This window comes from Harpia harpyja, chromosome 2 (assembly GCF_026419915.1).
Source record: "Harpia harpyja isolate bHarHar1 chromosome 2, bHarHar1 primary haplotype, whole genome shotgun sequence".
NCBI classification, from domain to species: domain Eukaryota; kingdom Metazoa; phylum Chordata; class Aves; order Accipitriformes; family Accipitridae; genus Harpia; species Harpia harpyja.
In genome coordinates this window covers 34,685,985-34,713,282 of record NC_068941.1, presented here as the reverse complement: position 1 = coordinate 34,713,282, position 27,298 = coordinate 34,685,985, and the positions used below count along the sequence as shown (strand labels likewise).

The 27,298-nt window shown below is 39.1% G+C and overlaps 1 protein-coding gene across 1 annotated transcript; it reads right to left on the bottom strand.

Annotated features, from left to right (window-relative positions):
• Nucleotides 1-742: 742 nt before the first annotated feature.
• On the bottom strand, nucleotides 743-27,216 carry EIF4E (eukaryotic translation initiation factor 4E). The gene is made up of 7 exons (XM_052775985.1): nucleotides 27,071-27,216; nucleotides 17,344-17,450; nucleotides 15,030-15,125; nucleotides 12,925-12,988; nucleotides 10,742-10,855; nucleotides 8,050-8,189; nucleotides 743-6,034 (listed from the first exon to the last, which is right to left on the bottom strand). Exons 1-7 carry the CDS (start codon nucleotides 27,086-27,088, stop codon nucleotides 5,920-5,922), a joined length of 654 nt encoding a protein of 217 aa, XP_052631945.1. The 5' UTR covers nucleotides 27,089-27,216; the 3' UTR covers nucleotides 743-5,919.
• Between the last annotated feature and the right edge of the window lie 82 nt (nucleotides 27,217-27,298).

Below are 27,298 nucleotides of genomic sequence, written 5' to 3'. Positions count from 1 at the left end.
AGCTTTTTATTTTTTTTACCCAACCAATCTGGAAGGCATATGTCCCCACATGGCAACCTGCAGATATTTCTTGCCTTTAGGAAATGAACTCAAGGATGAATTTTCCAGGTCCAGGGAAACTTCGAAGCAGCACCTCCACCTCTGGAACTCAGTAGTCAGCATTTCCTCACCACGCAGGAACACTCCCATTTCAAACGCACAAGATGAACTCAGGCCATGTAGTGAAATCAGTTTACAGCCGAGCCAAACATCTACTTTTGCATCCAAAAAATCTCCAGTATTAAGTGTACAGCTGTGCAATGACACACCTACAGATAAGTTTCTTTCTGGCTTTAAAGCCCACAATGGGTAGCACAGACAGACTAAAACCCCTCCTGAAAATTCAAGGTACTGTCTCCAGCTGTTTAACACCAATGGGGTGGCACAACTGCAACAGAGGAGCTCCTGTTCAGAGATCACCTGCAATTTTCTGCTAGCTGGTACCACTATACAAACATATTTAGACTACTCTTTCCAACTGGGGAAACTATGGCAAACAAGGGAAGAGCAGTCAGCAGTATTTTGGAATCATGTGACATCAGTTTTGTTTAGAACACGGCTGATCTGTGGGTGAGCTGCAGAAGCCCTAGCTACACACAAACTCCAAACTGAAGAGTGAACATGCATTTCAAAACGGTACCTTACTCATTTATCTTTGATTTGCATTTCTCTCCATCCCATACAGAGTCAAGAAGCTGAGACATTCAGTTCCTCAGAAGCTTTATTTTCATTCAAGCTACAGAAATATAGTACCTTCCAAATTCCCATTATACTTTCTGCGTATTTGTACGGCTCAGGGCAAGATGCACTAGGATAACTACCCTGTACACGGAGGAAGATAAGGCTCAAAAACTAGCTTTACTTCAAAGAATGCCAAACCTTACCTATGAGGTTGGCTCCAATTCCTTGATAACATTAATAGGCACAACATAAGGAAAAAAAGATTGATCTAAACTACTATTGTAAAGCAAAATCCAATAATTCATTACAGAAAGTCATCCAAAGAAACCTTTTAGAAATAATAGAAGTTTTCTACTTTGAAAAAAATAGAAAAATGAGTCATTTTTGCTTTATATATGATATATTCACACACATACTTTCAAGTATCATTTCCACTATTATCATACTTACATGGCAAGAGATAAAAAAGTAAAAATCCCATAAGCAGATTATTATGCCAAAGAAGTCACACAGTCTTTATCTGGGTTTAGCAACACCTGGAATTCTCCATGGTATCATAGCGACCAAAAAAGCAGTGACTAGACTCAGAGTAATTCTTCCCTTTATTAAACATGTTTTAATAAGGCTTGAAAAGTATCGGGATTTAGAAAAATGTAGATGGGGAAAAGTATAGACAGTCATAAACCCCACAAATTCACAGCTAAGCTTGTCACAGGCTCAGTACCAGCAGGGAATAAAAAGATCTGAGTTACGTTCGGTTAGCACACAAACTGATACCAACAGACTGACTTCAGCTAGGATGTTTTTACATTTAAGGCATCACACAAAATAACAAGTTAATGCTAGGAAGCGTAACAATCATCCTGTGCTCAGCCACAATTCACATTTAGCTCTGGACATCAGAACCTGCTTTATTTCAAAACGAAGGCTAGCAGGGCATCCCATAGTCTTCTGGGAAAGTGCCAGGCAGCCACCAGGCCAAAGCAGAAATGACCATGGTTTTTATCACCAGGGAAGGAACTTACATGCTTATTAAAGGCTTTCCTGCAGTGCCAGAGCTAGACACCTGAAAACAAATCCTGGTGGAATAGAAAACTTTAAGAGCTAAAAGGCAGAAAGTCTGTTCAAGCAGCTACAGTGACAAGTGTTCTGCAGAGAGATCAAAATGGAAAGTCTTCAAGATTTAACAGCTTCTGGAGCTTTGAAATGATGATGGAGAGGTCCAGCAGGTGTATTCGATAGCCAGGACTGGGACTGGTTCCACACTGCTTGCTAATACACTCTGCACTCCTGCTCTCCAAGTCTAGTTTGGGTAGACAGATATGAAATGTCTTAAAGTGAAATAGGTATAAACTATTTCCTTACTGGTGATGTCATTTTGTTTCTTGCCGAATATGAAAAGGCACAAGTTTTGCATAAAAACTTTATTGTAGCACCTAACTAAAACCTATGCACAAAAAAAAAATTCCATAAACCATTGACTCTTAAGAGGGCAAAGTCATCTAAAAGCTAAGTGCTAGGCAGTCTGAAAGCTCTATGGGTTTAACTATGAAGCTCAACTATTTGGTTTAGTACTTCAGTGCAGGATGTTCTTAAAATCTAGTTTTAAAACCATCAGGCCCAGACTCAAAAGTAAAGCTTCTTGGAAACAAGGGAGGTCACAAATATCAAAGGGAAGATCCATGTCACTTCACTAGGTTGAAGTGCAATTTTTTTTTGCTTTAGTAAGGGTCCCATGGAGTCCAGAATATTTTTTTCCAAGCATTTCTGCAGGGAAAGATTCCATTAGGTAGAAAGGAAGTTTTGAGCTCAGTCCAAGCTTTGCTAAAAGCTACTATTCCAAGTTCCCAGAATTTGGGTAACATTAAGTTTCCTGAGCTAGAGACAGCCTGAAACACAAGACAGTGACAGTGCAGCAGGACAAAGAGAAAGTGACAGTGAAAAGCATTGCACAGCCCAAGACTTACAGTACACCCAGAAGCTGTTAATGCACAAATATTCCTCATCTGTTACCCCTTCCTCCCAGACTATATTTTGGCACATTCTTACACCTCTTTGAACACAGCAAGTTTCTGCTTTCTTTCCTTGCTCTGCTGGTTTTATATCGTATAAAACCACTTCTGAATAGATGCTTCAAACTTTTTTTTAGTCTTCTCAGGCTTACTAAAACTATGCATTGACAATGGCTACCCATTTAGCTGGAAGCTTAATGACACTGAATATTTTATACCAAAACTAGATGTTTAAATTTAAAAATTTACTGCTTTTTTTTTTTCCTCTTACAAGCCTGTAGCTGTTTTATTAATACGCAGAATGGAGAGCTCTCAGCTTTCGCCCATACTATAAGAGTAGAAATGACACCATTATAATAAGAACATTAGTATGCAGCACAAAGCGATTTGCAAGTTGGAGAAAACGAGGTTCATGGTCACTTGCTTCTTCCAGCAATGACGTAAAGGCATAGGTTCCATATCTGATAAAACAAGTCTGCCATTTAATTTTCACTCAAGTCTTCTAGAAACACAGCAATTCTTATTTGAGCAGTGAAGGGCCTCAAATCAACCTACTTGAAGGTTTCATATTACAGTGCAAGTCAGTTGGCTGCTTAAATAGGCTCAGGCTCAAAAACCTGAGACCATACCAAAAAAATATCAATCACTTTTCTAGATGAACAAAATGCTGCTACCCTGAACAATATTCTAGTCAGTCTTGTAGTGAAATTAAACAAAACCAATACTATGTACTTCTCACAACAGCACTCAGGTTAATCTCAACACTCTTTACAAAAGGGCAGCACTACCTATGTTTCTGAATTACACTCATTTTAGTGAGCCTTCCCCCAGTCCTCCTAAATTACATACACCTAGACAATCTAATGTTACCACTCAGGAAACTGATTCATCTTTACCTTCCCATGCATACAAGCATTACTGGTTTATTCAGAAATATCAAAGCCTTTATAAACACTACTCAGCTTGAGGCCGATGACAGAGAACAGACAGTTTAGAAAAATTTAGTTCAAAAAAGTTTACTTTAATTCCAAAGACGATTAGCTGAAGCAGTAAGCTGGAAAACAGGCAGGGACTGCTATATTCTACTATGAATGGTCCTATTAACCAAACCCAACTTGCTTTGCACACCTGCAGAATCAGGGCAGGCAACCAGTTACACCAGAATCCACAGAAACCAGCATACAAACAGCCTAATAGCTCTCTCCACATCCAACATCTATCCTGGTTAATGACCAATACTGAAGGCATAGTATCATTAGATATAGATGCTTACTGTAAGTGTTTCTATTAAACAGACATAAGAACAATCCAGAAGTTACTGTAGTACTTTTTTGGTATAGTCTGATAGACTATTTAAGACAAATTTCTGATAAAATGTGCAAGAAAGTGTTCAAGTCTATCTTAGCACATAGAAACACTTCAGTGCCTTAATCAGGCAGATTTAAAAGCCTGATTCAACTGAAGCTTCACTGCCACAGTGACTAAACTTGCTTTAAGGAGTTATCACAAAGATCAAAACCTCAATAAGCATCTGCCTTTAAGCTTAACTGAAGAAAGGCTATATAGCCCTAGCAAGATCTTAAAGTGCATCACACACTAAAAAATAAGAAATCAGCAATAAAGCATCGATTTTGCTGCATGCTCTACGGTTAAAGAGTAGAAAGAAAAAGCCTCTCACATGGTGCTCAAAACAAGAAGTTAACTCAATGGCCTTCAAATTTTTCCCCCAATCCTGCAAGTCGAGCAAACTTACAGCTCCCACAGCAACTTCCAAGCCAATGAAAGTTTCATTTCATAAGACATACATAATAGCAGACTATCTAGATCCTCATATACTTTTATTTTGTAGCCATGTCGCTAGTGCGCTTTACTTGTACTTCATACAGCAATTATATACTTAAAGTAGAATTACTCACTTAAGCGCTTTTAGTGTAGTTCCTACCTGAAACCAGACAGCTTTCTATGTACCCTTGAATTTCTTGGTTGGTATAAACCAAAGTCAAAAGAGAAACAATGCAAACCATGATCAATTAGACCAACCACTAAGAAAAAACAGTAGCCACATCAATATAATTTCACTTTGATTTAGGGTGCTATCTAATAGATTTATTAAAAGTTTCAACAGACTATAGCTCCAGACTTCATCTTTCTCAGAAGACACTACAATAGAAGCCACAGTAGAGACTGCCTTGTCACAAGAGGTACAAATACTTGCTGTATAGATGGAGAAATAAAAGGACAAATCTAGTTGTCTAAAAGACAATTCACTGTACACATTTTATTTACAGTTTTGTACACTGTCTTAATATGAATGGGACCGCTTTTCTACTTGAGCCATTTTAACCAAAGCAAAATAACCTAAGTAATACAAAGTGTTAAAATACAGCATAAGATACAAAAACAGACATACTATTTCTAGTAAGGAATGTAAATTATGGTGTTACATTAAAAAAAATCCACAATTATGTTTAGGAAATCACACAAACAGATCACTGATTTGACTGAAATGCATAAGTTTGTAGCAAAGCTTTGATGTTACAAAAAACCAAAAAATTACCAAAGAATGCACAAAATTAATGTTTATTCCACCTTTGTCATATTCCCAGATTCTTCACCAAATGTTACATGAGCGATAACAACTGAAATCAAAATATCACTAATGTTATCAAATAGGGAAAACAAATAAATTAATCTAGCAGCCATCAGCATAGGTTACAGCAAATATGATGCTGTATAAAAAAATTGCTAGAAAATTGTATGCACCATACTCTTTTCCAAACCAGCAATATGTTACTGCATACAATGCAAATGTAAAACAGAGTAATTTCCTGCAGGTACAGAAACGCAACTTCTTTTCAGAATACTGTGGATAAACAAATTTTTTTTTTTGTAATAGTAATGTTTCTACCAAGCTATTACAGAGTGGGCCAGGAAAACATTTATGGATTCGGGGGGTGAAGTGTACTAAAATTCTGATTGGTAATGGTTACTTCAGCCAAAATAGAAAAAAATGAACACAGAAGTACAAGACAAAGGCGAATGAGACTTCTCACAAATCTTAGCAACACTTAGATGGAAATCAAATTTAAATGTAGTCCACTCTGCTTTTGAAGAGGCTTTGGTTCAGCTCCCAAATCTCGATTGCTTGACGCAGTCTCCTATGAAAGAATACTCAGAAGGTGTCTTCTTAAACAACAAACCTATTTTTAGTGGTGGAGCCGCTCTTAGTAGCTGTGTCTGCATGGGACTGATAACCAATCACTATCTTTGGAGGAAGTCCTAATCTTTCCTTGTATACTCTCCTGGAGAAAAGAAACAGAACAACAGTTTAAGCAAAGCCCTTAGGAAGGAATTAGTAACAGGACAGCTGCTTTTAAGATCTGCTGACACCTTCATGAAAAATTACTTCTTAATAGGCAACTATTTCTCAGGTATGAATAAAGGACTTGAAACAGGATTCTTCTAGCTTATTGCATCTAAAAATCAGCTTATAGTCCTGTATGAACAATGACTTACCATACAAAATAGGACAAGCTCTTGCCAAAAAATAATTAATAGGCCTACATAAATGTAGAACACAGGGATTCTACTGCATTCATGTGGTATATCATTAGTATCAGCAAGCTATATTCCCACATATAGCAACAAGAGCTATGAAGAAGTCATGGTCCACAATTCCAGAACTACTGAGATGATAAAGTCACCTGAACCAAACAAAACAGCAATTCCCTGGAACAGTTTTTATCACCACACACATCTCAGTCGCAGAGACTTGCTGTCTTTAACTACTGATGGAAAGCTGACCCCCATCCCCTCAATTCATTATGGTACTGGTCAGGAGCAGCTACCCAACAGCAGCTTTAAGAAAAATCAGCTTGGATCTTATGCCTTAAGAAAAAGCAGCAGCAGTACCCACCTTACACAGAGTGTTCCTTAGCAGAGTGAGATGCAAGCCACTAATGGCACTAGGCTGTAAGCTCTGGCTACACCACAGAACAAGCCTGTTCAACTGCAGATTGTTAACAAAACTACATAAGTTTTTTTTTAACCCTACCCTAATCATAATGGAGCAGTTTACAGGACCATAGCTTACCCCAATTTTAACTGTTAAATAAAAGCTTGACGTATTGTCTTCGGAGTTATGGGAACATGACAGCAGGTAGTCAGCATAACTTACTTTAGTCATTGTGTCAGTCAGTTTGCAAAATCTTAGCTTTTTTACAGTTCTCTAATGGAGTCATCTTAGCTCCTTAGTTAATGTTAATACCATTCTAAAAATGCTCTCTGATGCCTACTAGGTTTGATATCAGGTTATTCTCTACTAGTGGAAGATGTGTACCACAGTTCTGTTTATCATTAAACACTTACCTTTCAAGTCTGAACGTGACTGCATAATAAAATTGTTAGTATAAGGCAGACCCCACCAGATTCTTAAAGGCCCAGATGAGGAATGGGTCAAGAGAGCCACCCAATAAGTGAAAAACATGAGCAAGGTACTATGCCTGACAGTTAAAGTTTGGCCCAAGACACATGTGCTAAGCTGGGAAGATAAATATTTTCATTGGTTTGCATAGCTGAAGTGGCCTACAATGACTGAATTTAACAGTAAATAGTTTTGAAGCATCAATACTACCGCATAAGGAATCCACCAGCTTTAGCAATACTTGCTAAATAGCAGAGCACAACAGGCATTTTCCATAGTACAGACTCATGATAATCTGAGATGACTACTGTTGCTGACTGGAATGAAGACTATAACATGCACATAAGTAATCCATGAAACTCAGCATTATTTTGTTTGATTTGTACTTAAAGAGGTAGGAAAACATCTGTAGAGTTTCACAGCACATCACTGTCCAGCTTTTTTCAAATATAAGGACATCCTTGTGAGCTTAAAATTTATAGCACCTTTCCTCTTATTCGTAAGCATCACTTTCCTGAGAAAAATCTTACCAATGCTCTGTTACTGACTACCCACCTTTACAAACTGGCATGTTGCAACAGAATCTACACAATCTACAGGCATTGGTTACAATGCCTCATTGTGAAATGAAAAAACTTTTGCCAAGATTTGCGTTCAATTCTTCATAATTTCTAAACTACAGCAAAGGTAGTGCAGCAGTACAAAGTAGTAACTAACATAAGCCCACACAAAAAACCTACACAATAACAGAAATAATTTGGCACTGAGTTACTTAAACTTGGGATACAGCTCTGCACAGCCTACATGTGCCTGAAGTGCATTATCCATCAAGTTAGCTGGCTTTAAATGCATTGTCACACTTCATATATTCAAAACACCAATCACATTACTTACCCTATATGCGTAACAGCATCCCTGTTTTCACATTCAGTTGTCCATATTGCTATTTTATCACCCTTAGTTCTAACATTAACAACAGCACCACATACATCATCACTGTAGTCATCAAACGACTCCCCAATAAGGCACAGCAGCTACAAAACAAAGATGAACTATTAAAAGTGGCAGTTCAAAGTCAGAATCCTGCTCCATAGGCAAACACTCAGTGTACACAAAGGACTGAATACTACATTTTACTGCTTATAGCCACTTGCCATACAGCAATCATTTTCTGTTTATTGCAGTATCTTCTTGAAGTTCCAAATGTTACAAGTGAACATAAGCTCAGAGTTTTCCATCTCTGCTCCTGTCCCAACAGCTGCAAGTCCTGACACAGTTGATCTTTATGGAGTGTTGCCTCCCACCCCATCCTCCCAATCCAAAACCAGGTAAGAATTAAAGGAATTTATTCTTCTTTCTAAAGTACGTTTAACACAGGTAGACAAATCTGAAGTTTTAAGTGTTCACATTCATTATCTAGGAAGAACCTGTGAAGAACTACTTGGGCAATATGTCAGCTATGTAAGGTCCAACTTCAATTCTGAAGTATATCAATTCAGAGGCAAATCAGACTGCAACTTAGATGAAAAGTGCTATCTAATGAAGCATTACTTCCTATCAACACACTCAGGAAGCTTCAGAGTTCCCACAGACTCTAAAGTGGGAATCAGTCATCCTGAACAGTGTGTAATGCAAGGGCAACAATACAAGTAACACAAGATTCTTCCCCTGCAGATTTCTAATGAAGCTGGGAATTGGCAAAGGCGGTATGCTTCAGGAACACCACTTTGACTTAGGTCACATCCTAAGCATGTACAACATGCTAACTGTAAAAGTGATATTTAAAGTCTTCAACTTGCAACTTGTAAAACAAGCAATTTTCAGATATTCAGAACTGAGAACTTCTTGTGGTTAAGACAGATTAATCTAGTCCATGCTGAATTAAAAATCCTTCTGCACACTGAAGTATTAATCTCCAAATGAACACTTGTTTACTTCACTTGCACAGTACGTTAAATACACTGCCATTACATTAATTTTCCAGAATCACTTACAACATTTGGAAATTCAAAACATTTGCAACTTTTTGAACAAAGCAGGTCTTTCAGTACTCATGAGAGCTGCAAGGGCTGACTTCATTAAGGAAATATAAAAAGGACAAAGTGTGCTACTGAGTAAATCAGGTATAACTACACATACTTTAAGTGTTACACCCAATTGCAGGCTGCACACATTCACTGAGTAATGAAAGCCACAAATGTTTAAGTCTAAACCCCACACAAACATTCAAAATATTGAACAGCAGGCTTAGTACATACACAAGCAAAGATGACTACCATGCTCAATAAACACTACAGTCATGTACATACTTCATGAATGCTGCACAAAAGGGGAAAAAAGTCTTCTCAAATGAAGTTTAGTTTACAGTTAAGAACAGCAAAGATCATTAGATTACAATAAAAATTTGTTTCAAATGGGAGTGATAAAGGAAATGGCTTTGATTTTTATTGGAGAAAGTTGGTTACAAATAATTACTGGAATTAGAAGCGACAGGGTTGTTTTAGACCATATCCCAGTCACCTGTGTATTCGGGCTCTGCGCCATTGCTTGCTGCTAAACAAAAAGCTGAGCCCTCTAGTCTTAAGTCTGCAAAGACCACCTACATGTTTCCAATCCATATATAACGGCTATTAAGAATCAGAAGGACTCATACAGGCATTCAGGTGGAAAAGCCAAATGCACACAGCAAGACATTAATTTACTCGTGCAGTTGTATTGCCTAGTAGTATAACACTCAATCCTTTCTTCAAATCACTACTACAGTGACTAGAAAGATCCTAATAGCTCCAGTATTTCGGACACCTCTGCGTTGATCCTGAAGGCCATTTCTTGCTTTCAAAGGGGTGCAATACTTCTTGCCTCTCACACACAGAGATTTGGCAAGATCGCTTTGCATTGTACTGTCTGCAGTCCATGCCCCTAAACCCCAGATCACACTAGACTGTTTTAGGCTATTCTGAGTCAGTTGCTAGACAGTACAGTTGTATCCTTTGCTACAACATGTTTACTGCAACCCATATAATCTCTAGAAGTATATATACCATTCAAAGAAATCTATTCCAAAGAGATAGAAGCAATGGAAAAAAGTATTTTTATAGTGTACATACAGGAAAGACTGCTATTACTTGCCTATCCTAGTGTTGAAATAAGTATAGAAAGAACAAAAATAAATCTGAAACTCCCTTGTTTCAGCAAGACCAAAACCTGAAAACTAGTCACTTGTAAGAGTATTTGTAAAACAAATTGTTACATTTAAGCACTTAAATTTGGGAGTTGCATTCAAGACAAAGTATTATTTTCCCAGTAGCTTGACAGCTATTCTGTACATTCCATAGGAAAAGGTAATCTGTCCTGTAGAATTATCTCTATTGCTGCCCATTATAAGAAGGTATTCAACAGAATCCAACTATGTTGAGCATCACTATTGAAAAATGTTTCAAATACAGCCTGTCAAGAAAAAACTTACAGGACACTGTGCTGCCAGGAAGTTAGAAGTCTAGTGTGGCACACAAAGAACAAACCAGTTAAAATACTAGATACGAATGCAAGATTCTTCAGTTGCAACTTGTAAGACCATAGTGCTTACTGTCTCTAGCCAGAAGCGATCAAGGTCACTTCGTCTCTGCTGTTTGTTTAGTGTAATTAGCCATCGTCCTCCTCGCTTGTTTTTTTCATCTTCCCACATGGGTTCAATCCCATCCTGCAAAGGACAGTCAGAAGTTAAATCAGACTTCATAGAATCATAGAAAGGTTTGGGTTGGAAGGGACCTTAAAGATCATCTAGTTCCAACCCCCCTGCCCACCAGATCAGGAACACTTCCACAACATCTCTGTGCAACCTGTTCCAGTGCCTCATCACCCTCACAGTGAAGACTTGATCTGTATTTTTCCTAAAGAATAACCACCAGGCCAGTGATAACCGAAATAGCAACTTAAGAAGAAAGTGTATAGTTTAAGATACATACCTGTTCAGAAATAGTGTCTCATACCAATATCAAAGTTCCAAACCAGCTTAACAAATGCACTCTAATGAATTTTTATTTTTACAGAAGAATCACAGCCCAGGCAAAAGTCTTGCCTACACAACATTACATACAAAAAACTGTGGGAAGAGGCAAAGTCAACCACCCACTTTGCCCTGTATGAAACCAGATAAAATTAGCAGCTACATTCTGGAGTCCTTATTTTAAGTCTTGACTCAGTGCAACATTGGCCAAGTGCTTCACTTATGCATAAAGATTACTTCACTGAAACAGACACCCTTGGCAGTCTATCTCAGTGACTTCCTGCACACACAAGGTGAGAATAAGAGGGTTTCAATCTTCAGGGCCACAAAAATCAACACACCATTTAGAAGCAAGTTGCATTCTGATTCATGCTTTACCAATGGCCCTACACTGAACTAAATTACTCCGGATGCGCTGATCCAGTAAAGCAGCCAACTGCCACTCCCATATCCACCAGCTACATGCACTTCAGAAAAGTCAGTCATTCAAAAAACCAGGTAACTGTCTAGACAGAGAAATTCAGTTAAAAAACTGTCTATTAAGAGTCAGATTACAGAACTTCGGCTGAAAACTAATTAAGTGTTCAACATGCAGGATGGAGTGGTGTCAGCTCACGTTAAATTTAACACCCTCACTGGCAGCTGCAGAGCTCAAACTACTTCATCGCCTTTAAGAGGCACTCTTACGAGGTCACAATTGAAGGACAACAGCAAGAGATTGCTCAGACACCTGCAACAGTTGCCAATTCTGTACCTGTTCCATGCATGTAAATACTTAAATTATTGCTGATTGATAATAGGCAAACACAGAATAGATACACATACTTAAAACATAAATTTAGGATTCATGCAAAAAATACAAGCATGATCCATAGATAACCTAACCTCTGAAGGGCCTACAGTGTCTTAAAGTTTACTAGTAAGGTTTCTCAGTCACCTAAAATATCGTTACCTTCCCAAACCCAAGCATCACCACCTCAGGCTGCTGGGGTTTACAAACTACATCCACAGTCTACTGAGGAGTCCCAGTCAGTAGCTATGTTTTATAAGCAAAGGAGAAACCAGGCACCAGTAGTTAGGGGATTATTTAGGTATTTGAATCCAGAAAGGAAGCTGTATGTTAGAAGTACTTCAGAGAGGTTAGGATTTAATTTAGAGCTCCAGTTCTGATCTCCACTCCAGCCAAGGCAGGATCTCATGTACACTCTCTCATCAGCATTTCCTTTTTGCTAGTTTGAACACTTCCTCAGCATCCTTTAAGTGTCAGTGTTGGGTACAATCTTCTATTTTATACATAAGTAATACAGCATTTAACTGGTGGTATAAAAATTAATTGTAAGAACACTGTGCATCTGGCTAGTAGTGCTCAAAGAATACTGGAGAACATTGCAGCCTCCCACAAAACCTGGACATTTTAACTCATTTCATGTCACACCAAGTGACAGAGCCGGAAAGTCTTTCATATTATAAAAATTGAGAATTATTTGCACAAACATCTCAAACATAGAATGAAAACAAACATAGTAACATTAAAACACTGTCTGTGAAGGGTGTTAAAGCAAGTACTTGCATTTTCAGAACTAGTGACAGCCTGATTTTCAAAGGGCATGTGTTTGGGACTTCCTAAAAAAATTTAACACCTTTAGAACATTCCCAATTATGCTCCTAAATATCTGAAGTGAAATATTTGGACAGTGTCTTGCTTAGTCAGGAAACCATCCATCAACATCCATAACTGAAGAAAAAAAGGTTAGCAAGCATACCTTAAAGAGCGAGTAGTCACAACCAGGCATTAAATTACTAGAGAGCTGGATATGGTTGTATAAACTATTGGAGGGAAAAAAAGTAGGATTAAAAACTAAGCATTATTTTAAGGTACAAAATTCTTGAAGAATTTAAGACATATGACCAAACATAAAAATTAAAAAGCATTAAAGTTATTTCAGAAGCAACCCTATTTAAGTATTTTTCAGCAGTATAAAAGCATTAGCTTTAAGATGTTCTGGGCTTAAAGAAGCAGAATGGAAACTGGTTTATGAACACTTGCTGGGTTCCTATACCAATGCTTCTTTTAAACCTATTTCTAACAAAGTTATTAGAAACATAACTCACTCAACTTTCATGGCAACAAGTTCTGTGTGCATGCGTATTCTGTACATATGCATACATGGAATAAGGATAATAATTTATATTTATAAGGCTACTCTCTCTGCAGAGAGAGGTTTTAGATTCAACTTTGCTATTTAATACAATACTCTGAAGGCCTGATAATTCAAATTGAAATAAGGACTCAAAAGGCAAGAACAGATGATTGAAACAACAAAATATAAAATATATACTCTGAATTAATTTACAACTATACAATTCAGAGAAAAAAAAAAAGGAGTACATACTGTCTCCTCCTCTAGCAAGAAGATAGATGCTTTTTTTCCTGCACTGTTAAGGTCAGACTTCAGAAAAAGACCTGCACATATCACAGTAACCTGCAGTCCAAGACCAACTAACATTCAGGCATGGTCCAGCACCAAAAAGGAAATGAATTACTGCAATGTTCTAACAATTAGAAATCAGGCATAGGAATTTACAAAGCCAGTTACAGATTTACCAGCTTCCCTCCTTTAAGTTTACCTTAACAATATTTTCTCCCCAGAACAACACACCTATTTCCCACTCTGACCACAATGGAGGAATAACTTCTCAGTTGCTTGGGACTTATTTTATACCTTCACTGCAGACATCTAGATCAAGCACTTCTTTTAATTACGCAGACTATCTTGGTTATAGGAGCTCAAAAAACTTACCCTTAAAAAACTTTTAACAGTGAGCTTCAAACAATTTAGCCACCCATCACACCCCCCAAGACTGCAAACTACTGTTCACTCAACCGTTGGTCACCCCCGTAGTAGGAATGGGAAAGCTGGTTACAAGCACAGAATCCTACTCCCCTCCTTCTGACAACGGCACTGATAAACACTTGTTCAACATTTTCAGTATCTTTATTTCTTCCCTGTCAGTGCTAATGGGTCACTGATGGGTCTTACTATTCCACTAAGACACCATCTCTCCTTCACTGACCACATCCAAAAGAAGGTATGCAACAAAAACCTTAAGAACCCTACCACTCAATGTAGCATGAAACACTAAGAAAGATCAAATACATAACACATTTTTTTTCACCTTCAATTTCATGCCACTTGCATTTTCTCCATATTTCATCATTATGGCAGGCAAAATCTTCCAAGTAAGCCACCTGAATTTGACTGAAGCAAGTGTTCAGAAAGCACAGGCCTACCTTCGAAGGCTTTGTTATTGCTATTTCAGTCTAACTGCTTTTGCAGCCCTTCAATTTACAATTAAGGTAGTTTCTTCTGTAGCTTCTAACAAACTTCTTTCAGGGATGCCATTAATCTGCATCAATCTCCCAAGTACCATGCTCCAGATTCAGGCACTCTTGCACATTTGAAGCTGTCTGAGAATTTAATCAGCTAGCAAAATTTGGGGCCAAGGAAGTGACAATCAGTTGGCTACAAGAATTTACAAATTCATGTTACTATGAGATAGCTACTGCACAAATACAGTTTTCTACATGTATGTCATGTACATATGAATATAAGCAGTGTTGCAGTGTTAACAGCAAGACAAATTGCATTTAAAGTATGAAGAACTTCTCCAATCACATTTTCTTCAAAGGTTACATTCTACCACATTCTGAAGAATTGGGTAGACCTCACCTTCAATTTTGCAAACATTTCATATTACACCCCAAAATTTGCAGTTAAATAGAGTACTTTATGGTTTTTTTGACTTTGGCATAAGTTTTTCCAACATATGCCAGGATTATTACACAGACTGAAGAATCTTTACTTACGCCCAAAAATCTTCAACAGTATCAAACTTTGAGATAAGACGAAGATTTGCTTGCCAAGTTTTGCTCTTGTCATTTTTAAAAAACCAGAGTGCCCATCTAAAGGAAAACAAAATAAAATAATATCATGTAGAAATTAAAGTATATTAAAAATATAATTCATTATTTGTATTGTTATACCCAAACTAATTGCAAGCCTTAAGATCAGCATGGAAGTCAGTTTTCATCAATAAGCTACATGAGAAACTCAGTTCTCAAATATAACTCTTTGCAGATCAACAATATTTGTGTTCTCATTACAACAATCATGGCAGACTTGATGAACCCATTTAGGTAAATATTTTAAATAGTTTTGGAACATTTCTAAGACTCTTAACCTCTAAGCCTCAGATGTTTCTGCTTGCTGCCCCAGCTAAACTGCAATCCCCTACCGCAAATAACTGATTACAGTCTAAAACACCACCAACTATTCAAACTAGGAGCACAGCTCCCTTTCCAGTAATTTCCTTGTAAAGGTTACAAAAGCTAATTATATCACTCCAAAGCTATACGTGACATGAAAGTTTCCCAAGCACTCACATACTAGGAGAGCATAAATTTCAAAAGGGAAGCTGCATTAAGCTTACTAATGGCAACAATTTTAAACAAAACCCCACCAACTTTGTTTCAAGTTTTTAAATCTGCATATATAGAGACAAGACTAAATGACAAATTTTCCATCCAATTTTCTTCATCATCTCCACTGAGTAAAAATCTCAACACATAATATAAATTGAACCTTTCACACAAAAACACTCTTTCTGGATCTAAAAAGCATCATTTAAAATGCTGGAACAGGATACCTGATGAGGCATTTGACAAAACAGGCTTATTTTTAATTCTGATAGTTTCTGTAGCATTGAAATCACTCAGGTTAGCACTAGAGTAGATTTATCTTCTCACATCAGAGTACTCTAACTCACCAGGTGCCAATCTATTGTTTCGAGACCTTACCCAACATTTCAAACCTCGTTTTAAAAGTTTACTATTTTCTAGTAATAGCCCCACTACCACTTGTAAAGGAGTGTCAGCACCAATTTAATCAAAGTGTTTAAAGGAAAAAGAGGAAGGATAGAAGTCGAGAGAAAGACAAGGGAAAGTGGGATGCACACAGCATACCACTACAGTGCAGAGTGGTTTTCCACACTTGCTCAAAACTTAGAAAAACAGTAAGGTGCCACTTGGTAAAAAGATTCCTTTGGGGCAGCACCTACCTACCAACATCAAGTACAGAGCATTCCACATCAGCTCTTCCGCTTACTTGGAGAAAATTACTTCCTAGCTGGTCTTTTTGAAGTACATGTATGCTGCTGGAGTAACTTTTGTGCACATTTAAAGGAATTCAACCTATAAGCTTATAATACCTGTACTGCAGAAAGGTAGTTCAAGTTGAGGTTTTCAAGTACAAAGCTTCTTGTTAAAGTCCTCGTTGTCTCTATAGCTCAGTAAAAACCTGAGCAGTAGCTTTTAAAGACATACCTGGTTTTGCACACTGAACACAGAATTGAGTAGGGTCAGCCAGACTCAATACAGAGGGCTTTGATTTTTCAGTAACTTTTCTTAACTATACTTTTAACTACTGCTCCATGTTTTTCTTGTTAAACAAGAAAATTTAAGTGCCCTACAGTTTTTTTTTTTTTAGTGACAACATTGGCACAAATGTGTGCATTTGCACTTTACAGGGTTTCTTCTGCTGTGCTTCCTACAGATAATGAAAACAGTATTACTGTAGACACCAACCACTCATATGACCAAGCCTAGTAAGCTCTTTGGCTGATTAGGACAGCTTCTACTACTTTCAGTTCCAAACAGGAGGAAAAAAAATGGTAAGGTATGAAGAAGTAAGACTCTGATAAGAAATAAGTCTTTGCCACTGGCACCTTAATTGCCCAAAGTACAAAGCAGAATGGAAGGTTTTCCAGTTCCGCTTGGCAGCAACTTCATCTCAGTGTCAGTCTCTTAAAATACACCAGACAAAAGCAACAAAAGCTCTGCTTGCCTCCAACTAAAAGCAAAGACATGCTCTTTCCAATTACCTGGCTGCATTATGAAAATCTGCAGAGATTTTCAGCTTCTGTAACAACACTATATGAAAAGGCTCTAAATTACAACAGGATCAGATTCTATTTCCTCTGCAACCTCACTGCAAAAATCTTCAAAAAAAAATTGAGAACTCTCAAAATGCTGCTAGAAAACATGAGGTAAACAAGAGAGCTGTAAAGCCACAGGCATTCTTCTACCTTTGGTAAAGTCATAATCATGCTTCTGTACTACTTACCTGTTCTGTAGTGGATGCTTAATATACTGTTCAGGGCTGGCAACCTCCTGACTAGGTGCTGGCTCGGTTTTCTCCTCTTCTGAAGGCTGAGGGTTGGGAGTGGTTTCCTGTTTGAAGAAAGGAGTTAATACGTTCCTCCTCAATTTTTATTGAAGTAATTTAGTTCTTTGAAGTAACTTTAAGAAGGCTGAAGCTAAGAGTTCCTCTAATTCATCTTGGACTAGGGGCCCAAATCACATCATGGAAGCACAAGCTGCATCCCTTTATTCTTCAACATCTGAACAGGTCCTACAATAAATACTAACTGCAGGAATTCACATTCTGCTGTTCAGTGATTTGCTTCCCATGTCATTTGTTTCCAGAATGGTTTACTTAACATACTTGTCTTATTTTGAAACAGTTCTGAGAGTTATTTCAGAAATACACAACATGCTATGTTCTCTAGAATATGCACGTCTAAAAAATTAATTTCCAGAATAATAATTTCAGGAGGAAAACTTCATCAGTTCCTGACAAAGCATCACTGGAAACAGATGTACAGGCCCTGTTTGTTTAGAAAAATCTGTTAGTACAAGTAGGACACATGCCTACAATTCTCAGGTCCGAAATCAGCTATTACAAGCAGCTAGAAACCAAACCAGTACGTAGTTACCTTATTTGCAAGATTACTACTAACAAAGCTTCAGGCACCAAACAGCAGAATTTAAACACATACCCGTTCTCAAGTTTCAAACTCAAATAAATGTAATTACACATTTACCACAGATCAGACTGATTCCAAATATTATTTTTTTCAAATCTCTAGAGACAGTGCCACAGATGTCAAATATACTTAACACAAAGCAGTGAAATAATATATTCCCTTTGCATGCAAACCCCCTCAAGCTTGTCATTCAGTTCAAGAAGCCACTGTGTCAGGTTTGAAATTCTAATGCCATTCCTTCAAACCAGGCAACACAAAGCTTCATTGTGAAGCCAAGTGTCCCCGCCAGTTACCACCATCACTCCCTAATCTGCAATCCATGCTAGAATATTACAGAGACAAGGAATGAGGACTATAGCTCATTCCCTACAGCTAACACAAAAATGCCTGTACAACTGACCCTGTGAAAGAAAAAGCACTTCAGTAATATAAACAAATACTAACTACAGCAGACCCAAAGACTCTAGACATTCCTAATGCAGCAATACAAAAGTAGTACTTAAACTAAACTTTGTGGTCTTCAGAGAACAAAGCAATGTAGGGGTGGATTAAGTAACAGTAAGTCATCTAATTAATGGAACAGTTTACTTCAGTCTTCCACGTTACTCAGTTTATCATCACCAAAGCTGCTGAAAAGTGCAATGGATTTGAAGTGGTAACAAAAACACTGTTTAACTGTTAGCAGTCCCAGCTGGCAACTCTTCTGATAACACCTAAAGATCCGTCTTAATGGAGATTTTCTTTTCATTATCAATATATTTAGCATTATCAAGCATGATACTATGTTTTACTTCAGAGGTTACATCTTTATGCCTGAAAATAATTAAGTATGCTTTAGTTTAACAGCTCACCTAGAAAAAAAAACCCTCATTTCGAAAGCTAATTTACCTCACATTTAAGAATGCTTTCATATGCTCCCACGTTCACAGGGAAAAGAACTGAAATGCAAAGGGGCAGTGACAACTAGGCTAGTGCTTTGATTTACACAGTACAAGGGGAAGTTAGTACAGTTTCCTGCCTCTTAATAAAACTAAATGCTTTCTGAAGATTCCCTAATGTGGAACATTACTGACAAAGCCACAGAAGCAGTGTTGAACAATCTGTCAAATCTCCTTCAGTGTAATACTATAAAAAGCTAAACAGATCTTCAAAAAACCTATTAAGTGCTTCAAATTCTATCTAGAATAAAATTTCTAATGTTAGCCCCATTTATTTTCAAGTTGATGGTATCAAATATACACCTTTCCCTTTAGTCACATTCAAGAACCCCACAGAACAAATTAAGATGGTCAATGCACAGAGGCTGTAAAATACACTAAAGAAGCATTTCAATATTTCCTCCTCCAAGTTATCATTTCTATTATACTACAAAAAGCCAAGTACAGACAACTACAACTTAAGTGATGCCCCCCTTCAGGGACTTCTAACTAGAAGAGTTAGAAATATTACATGTGCAAATACAATGAGCATACAAGAAAAATCTTGTTGATATTTTGGAAGTAAACTAAGCACTATGTTTTGTGATAAAACTTGCTTTCATTCACAATGTTCTGCGGTTGTGACATCTAGTATTTACAATTGATTTACAAATGCTATTACACTAAAGATTTTTACATCCAACAGACTCACTCTCGACAAATGCAGAGTATCTTCCAAAAATAATTTCACTTGAGTATCTCATTCACATTTGCTCAACAAATAGCTTTCAATATACAGAGAGCTAATCCTAAAGTCTCCCTGGTCAGTTTTCCAGAAGTATTGTAACTACGCGAACTGGAAGAATCAATACAAAACTATTGAGCACATGCAGGGCTATGCCATTTCATAACTTCTAATACAAGACAACATCAGGAAGGATTAAGGCAGCACCTCCAGACAATTAAAAAAAATAAAATGCAATGAGTCTCAATACCTGCCCAGTATACCGATGGCCACCCTTCACATAACTACGTGACAATCCATTTCTGGACAAATGGAAGACATCTGACTCAGCACAAACATTTTAGTTAAGTCACCACAGTAACAAGTCCCTTAAGATATTTTGAAAGCTGCCTAGCATTAATGAAACTCAGACTAACCATTATTTCAAGCTCCTGCCCAAAACAGTACATGACAACTCACCTCCAAGGCCCAGCTAACTATGATCTTGACCCAGGGTTATGCCACTCCCCTCAAAAACTAACCCAGACAGAATAATTTTTTTTTTTTTTCAGTACCAGGCTGCCCATCAAGGATGGGTACAGCTGTACACACCAGAATAAACCTGGAAAAAGGTGTAAAGTTGGAAGCAGAGCTTATTACCACAAAACAGTTTCCTAGCTGGTCTCAGACAGAAGCCTAAAGGAGCTTCTTTTCACTGCCTTTTATTTCCCACTGCAATCAGGGAAAACAGAAAAAGACCATTTTCATTTTTGGCTGGTTAATTGTATCAGCCTCCATTTCCTTTCATCTTACCTTTATCTCACTATTCTGACCACCAAGCTAAAGTATTTGTATACCAAAGCACTTTTCATTATTAGTCAAATACAAAGTATGTAAGTTCACTAATTGCCATTCAAAGTCCATTTCTTGTATACAACCTCTTTCCAGCTACTGAAATTCTACCCCCAAGCACAAGCATGCAGGTTTTAAAAGTTCCTGTAAATGCAGCATGAATTAAAGTTATATCATCCACATTTTACCAATTCACACCTTGAAATCTTGCAATTGTTACACTATTAACTTACCAAAGTTAGACTGTCTCCACCAGCAGTTTCTAGACTACTAAATTTAAAATCCTTTGTAATAGTTTACTATTGCTCATAACCAATGCATTCTTTAACCTAAAATTGACTTTGCGTCTACTATTAAACAAAGTCACCACTGGGTTTGCTACTTTTAAAATAGATGTAATAAAAAAGGGTAGTATTACCAGATAAACTGGAAAGCTTCACATGGCCAATCCTACTCCTCATACACAAGACAGCACATAATTAAGTGACATTTATTCAGTACACACTTGTTTTTTGATGTAGGAATCAGCTTGCAGAAGTCCACAAAACATTTGCCTACTCAGCATTTAATGACTGTGCATATCTGCACATTACTTGGATTCTGACACTTGCAGATTTAATTAGCGTTATTTATTCTTTCTCCACAGCACATAATGACCAACATATCAAAGGAAGGTGTGTATGTCACCAGGACAGGAAACAAATACCACTTACAGTAAAAACTGCTTAATCAGGTTTGACTATTGAAGAGAACAACTAACTAGCTTGACTAGGTTTCACAGAGTGCTGTCAGGTGCTGCCCAGACCACATCCATGTCATCTAATTGTCTACAGAAGTTGTTTAGGAACTCCAGTTGAGAGAGCACAACATTTAGGTCCCAAAAGGACATAATGTAGCACTGTTGTGCTTTTTTGGTGAAAGTAAAGAGAATTAATTAGTGGAAGAGGCTTCCATAGTTTTCTTGCATTAAACCAAACTAAGTTCATTTGAGTTTCCACCTTCTTTTCTAGGGTTTCCAACAAAATGAGAAAACTGCATGTCCCAGTTATCAGATGTCTAAGGAAAAAGCATGTCAACTATCTGCTGGTCCTTATGCTTCTTGCAGATAACTGCTACTACACTACAGTTAGGGTAACAATTCACAAGGCACAAAATCAAGAGCTATTTATTTCAAAATATTCTGGACAAAAAAAAGGATTTGAGCCCACCCACAAGCAAGTATTATGTGCTGTAAGAAAACAAACCAAGTGATGATCTGATATGCAACTCTAAGGAATGAATATACAGAGGTAAAAATCATACATAGTATGTGCAATATCAACTGGAAGAGAGGTACCAAGAGCCACCTGTTACCAATTAAACACTGTTAAATAGCTTTCCAGACACCAGGACAGAAAAATTTTCTAGGCATGACATAACAAGGCCTAATACAGAGCAACTATCCTCACTGCATGCATTATTACTTAGAACACCACAGATTTTTAGAAAGGCATTCACTATTAGAACACGAACATGGGACATGATTTTAACTGAGTAACATCCCATCAAATTAGAACAGAAATGCAAAACATGTACAGGAACAAAAGACTGAAGTAGAAGAGTCACACACTTCCTCCAGGGTCAGAGGGGCACACTGTTCTTTTAGGAAATATAATCTCAGGTTTTAAAAGATGCAAAGAATATTTACAGCCCTTTTGACTTTTGAAAAATGGGTTACTTGAAAGTACCCTTCAGATTTTCAACATTTAACTTACAACCTTATGACTATAATTAGCAAACAAGTTACAAGGTATATCAAAATACTTCAGTATCTTTGTGGTTTTTTTCTAGCTGCCTAAGCAGGCTGCCCTTGCACTAGCACTTCTCACCCCAGTCTGCATTCTGCTGCCTCCTTCACTACTGGAACATGAAACCTACCCATGGGATACAATGGCTTTCCACATCTAACATTGTTAGTTTTAAGGCATTCGGACAAGAAAACAAAAACTTCCCCAAACTTCCCAAAACTGCTGAGAACAGTTCAGGTGACTGGAGGAACAAAACACCTCTGATCTCCCCGCACACTTCTACACAATAGACACAAAAGCACTGCAAATTACTGCGAGTATACTGAGCCACTCATACAGCCAAGCATAGTATTTTACACCAGCTGAAAAAGACACATTCAATCTTCAGAAGAGAATTAAAAAGAAAAGTTGTATAATGTATGGATGCTCAAGAAGTCAGTCTTCAACCAAAAAGATAAAGTACTGGACATACTACCGGTATGCCTGATTATTGTGAAGCATGTGATGTACACGAGCTACTTTGATAGACAGCACTGAACATGAGAAAAACTGACCACAATTTAAAAGTTTGTTTAAACAACTGCTTTGCAGACTTAGGAAAAAAAAGACTTTTAAACAGTTAAAATTTTTCTGCCTTACATTCACTATATAAGAATCAAGGACAACTGCCACTTTCAGGCAGCTAACGGAACACTTGTATTACACAGCACACTTAGATGTGTAGATCACACACTTAGTACCTTCATAACATGAACATTTTAAAGAGGAATAGGTTTTAGGACTTTAAGAAATGAGTGACTGCTTTAAGTTTCTAGGTTAAAATAGTCTCTAAACTTATACCTAACCTTGACTTTAGAATATTTCAAGTGAAAGACAAATTTGAGGAAAAAGTCACATTAATTCACTTTTAAAACCTTCATTTCTCTTTCACAATGCAGGCTCTCTACCAGCATCCCTCATTTGATTCTCCCCTTTATCCCCTCAAAATTCACACTGATCTTTACAAAGCTGCCAAAAGGGTCACATTTTCTCATCAAAATTTCCCACGTACCTCCACACCTGCGGGTAGTATCAGTAAATGAAACACAACTCAGTCTCATATGCTATTTTAATGCACTACCTCAAAATAAGCTTGACATTTTATACACTGTGTGAAATGTAATTTTTTAAAATTGCTTTCAGAAAAATGTTTATCTCAAAAAAACTTACAAGTTGTCCAACATCTTCCTCCTCTCAGAGGAAGCTTTGTATTCAGTCAGAAATGTAATTTATAATTCAAAAGTTTATGGTAGACATTCTCAATTACTAAACAGCATGCAAGATACATTTATCATGTATTATTTCAGAAAAATGCAGAGAGCAAGCAACTGTGTACACAATACTACAGCTGAATACTATACTCATTTCAACCATAGCAGGTCACTGACTATATTACGACAGAAATACCTAGTAATAAGAGTTAAGTCCAAAGTTGAACATGGCCTGCACTGAATTTACATGTTAACTGCCAGTCAGTAACACAAAAGAAATACCTTTCAGCCTACCTTGAATTTTAGGAGCCATTTTGCACTTTCCAGAATTTCAAGGCCCTATACCACTATGTTTGTAACCCTTTGAAATAATACTGTTTCATTTAAAGAAAGTTGAGAGTCCTACCTACTGATGATTAGCTGTTTAAACAAGCATTTTTCAAATTATACGCAAGTGAAGTTTCACCCATGTATCTTAAAATGCGGAGTTAAATTCACAAGAACTGCATTTGCACAAGTGTAACAGTAACCATCATGAAGCAACAAATAAATAAAAGAACCATGATGCCCATTTCCAATTTAAATGAGGGATCAGATGCTCACATGTAAGTTACTTCCACACAATTTATACACACCTAAAAGTTACAGGCTTTGTGTGGCTACATTTTCAAGTCACCTTTGGTAAACTACTGTTTACTAAAGCATTACACTATTGGTTTTGTTGTTGACTTTGTGGACTTTTGCACAGTGTTATCTGCTCACATTTAATCCTCAAAGGCTACAATGTGAGCACACTCTAACAGGACACACTTCTGCATATTCTCACAAATTAATCTAGAACAGTCTTGAAAGAGAAACAATTTAGATAGCACAAGAAAAACCCGAGAGTTTTAACCTGCCAATGTTGCAGAGGTTTAAGTTTTCCCTGCAGTGGAGAAGTAAACCACTGTGCAACAGGTCTATATTTACTTAGAATAATCTTGCTTTTCTTAGCAACTTCCATGGGACTCTCTACAGTACCCTACACTCAAGCTTCAATATTTCTAGAGTTGCAAACATTTTTTTCCAGCCTCTTAACAAGACTTAAAATGCATGTTATATTTGACAGCATGAAGTAGTACACACATCACTGATTTTAGTAGGAACCTACATTAAAAAAAAGACACAGTCGTCATGTTTTGCATTTCCTGAGACACATTTTCACACTAGGGAAGCATCGCAGATGACGTCTCTACAAACCCAGGTCCAAATTTTGAAAGCCAGCAACAGAAAGGCTTCCCTGTGATCAAGAAGTAAGCCAATCCCTAACCACACATACAATTAAATTGTTCAATTGAAAAGCATGTAGTATTTCTACAACATTAAGCATCTATGACCTCAGTCACTATGAAAGTCTAACTTTAAGCTTTGGTAGGAGAAGTGTGAGCCACCTAGAAGAACAATAAACAAAAATTGTGTTATTTATATAAATTTGAAGAGCTGATATTTGTTTTCCTGAGCATACTTCAACTACGGCAGAACATTCAACAACAGCCTTACTTAAAGTGTTTAAGTGTTGCCCTATCGTCCACTTTTACTGGCTCAGCACAACTGTTTTGTCACTGCATGGTGAACTGGATCTGGGAAACCAATCTTGCTGGCAAATGGCATGGCAAAATCAATTGTTTATTTTTGCCTAAATTAGGCCCCAGATCTAGCTCAACATACAACCTCAGGCTTATGTAAGAACAATGGAGAGAATGGTGCAGAGACAGGCTTACGCCAGCACCCATGCCTTTAGAGTCATTTCAATTTCCAATGGCCATCAGTATTACAAATTATGTATCACAACCCCTGCTAAACTCCACGGTCATCACAAAACACTGAGCTGACAGGAAGCTCTCATCTTCAGATATGTAGGCTACAGCTCAGAAAGATCAGCTTTTGGATGGGAAAACAAGTGTTTAACACTGTGGCCGGAGAACATGGAAATGGTGCTGCTGGTGGTCCAGCTCACTGCCTTAACCACTGACATTCTTCTTGTTCAGAACTGATAGTCACTCAATTTATAAATGCTGACCGATTTCAATCTCTTCCTTGTCAGTAAGGGTGAGGTGGTTTTTTTTTTTGTTCATGGAAGAAAATCGTAAGAGGACGATCAACGTCCCTTACACAAAAGGGTAAAATTAATATTTATTTAAACACAGCGAAGTGATTTTCAAACTTAAACACTTTTTTTCTAACCATTACAAAGCCTCTCCAAAGTACGCACTGGCTATTTATTCACAGTTGGCAAGCAGCAGCAAGAAACTAGCTCTCCTTAATTTTCTCATTTCCTTGAAACCCTAATACACAGTCTTCTGTTGTCCACCCCTCATGATACACAAGCACGCGGGATTAGAATAACAACTATACTTGGCCCACTTCCAGCTGCTTCAGTTCTCCATGGAAGTGCAGGCTGCGACAAGGCTTATAAAACAGAGCATAATATCATAAACGTAACTTAGTACCTAGAAAAAGAAAAAAAAAGTACTTAATTACCCTGAAAACGACGAAAAAGCTCGAGTAGAGACATCCTTTTGATCCGGGAAGGTGACATAACCGGAAAAAGCCAATTTCGTTTGCAACACGCCTCGAGTCTTAACCGTCGCACCGTTTTCTCGCTTCAGCCGCCAAACTGCCGGGCAGCGCACCTCCTCCCTTACAGATCCTCACCCCCGGGAAGCGACTCCGCAAGCCTCCCACTCGCCAGGCCCCTCTCCCCGCAGGCTCCCTGCCTGCCGTCAGACGAGACCTTCGCCGCTCCCCGCCGGCCGGGAGGGCGCTCGCCGGCCGGCGACGAAGAGCCGCCCCCCTCGGCGACCGACCGGCGAGACTAACCCACCCGGCCTCTCCGGGTGGAAAGCAACATGGCCACCCCCACCGCGCCACATGCGCCGAGCAGCCACCCGCCAGGCGGCCGGGCCGCCTCTCGCCGCCGCCCAGGGCCGCTGCTCCCTCCTCGCCGCCGCGCCTTCCGGCCCCGGCGGCCCCGTTCCGTCGTCGTCCCCTCCTTCCCCCCCCCACCCCGCCGCAGCGCCGCGGGGGCGGCGGGGGCCGCGGGCGGGGCGCGGCACAATGGGCGCCGCGGCGGCAGCCGGCGCCGCCGGCCCGCAGGCCTCGCTCCCGCCCGCCCGGGATCGCCGCCGGCCCGACCCGGCGCCCCCCGCGGCCGTGTGGCGGGCGGCGGCGCGGCCCTCGGGCCGCCGCCTACCCCCTCCCCCCCCCCGCGCAGGCCGGCGCCTCCCGCTCCCCCCTCCCCCCGCTCCGTCCCCCTGCCTGCCTGCGTGCGTGCGTGCGCTCCTCGCCGGCCTCGCCGCCCGCGCCCCGCCGCCCATCCGCCTGCCGCCCAGCCGGGCACCCGCCGCGGTCGGGGGAGCCGCCAGAGGAGGCGGCGACAGCGGCTGGAGAGCGAGGAAGGAGAGGGGCTGGGGGGAGAGAGAGAGGCGGGCGGGAGAAGGGAATGAAACACTCACCGGTTCCACCGTCGCCATCTTAGATCGATCTGATCGCAGAAGCGCTGCGGGGAGGGGGAAGGGGCGGATAAAAAAACCCAGCTTCAAACCCGGTTGGCCGTCCGGAGGTCACGTGATCCCGGCGGCCGTTTGGGAAGGGGGAGGGGAGGTGCCCGCCTTCGGGCCCCGGGCGGGGCGCGGTGCCTGCCGGGAGCTGTAGTCGCCGAGCGCGGCTGAGGCGCCCAGCCC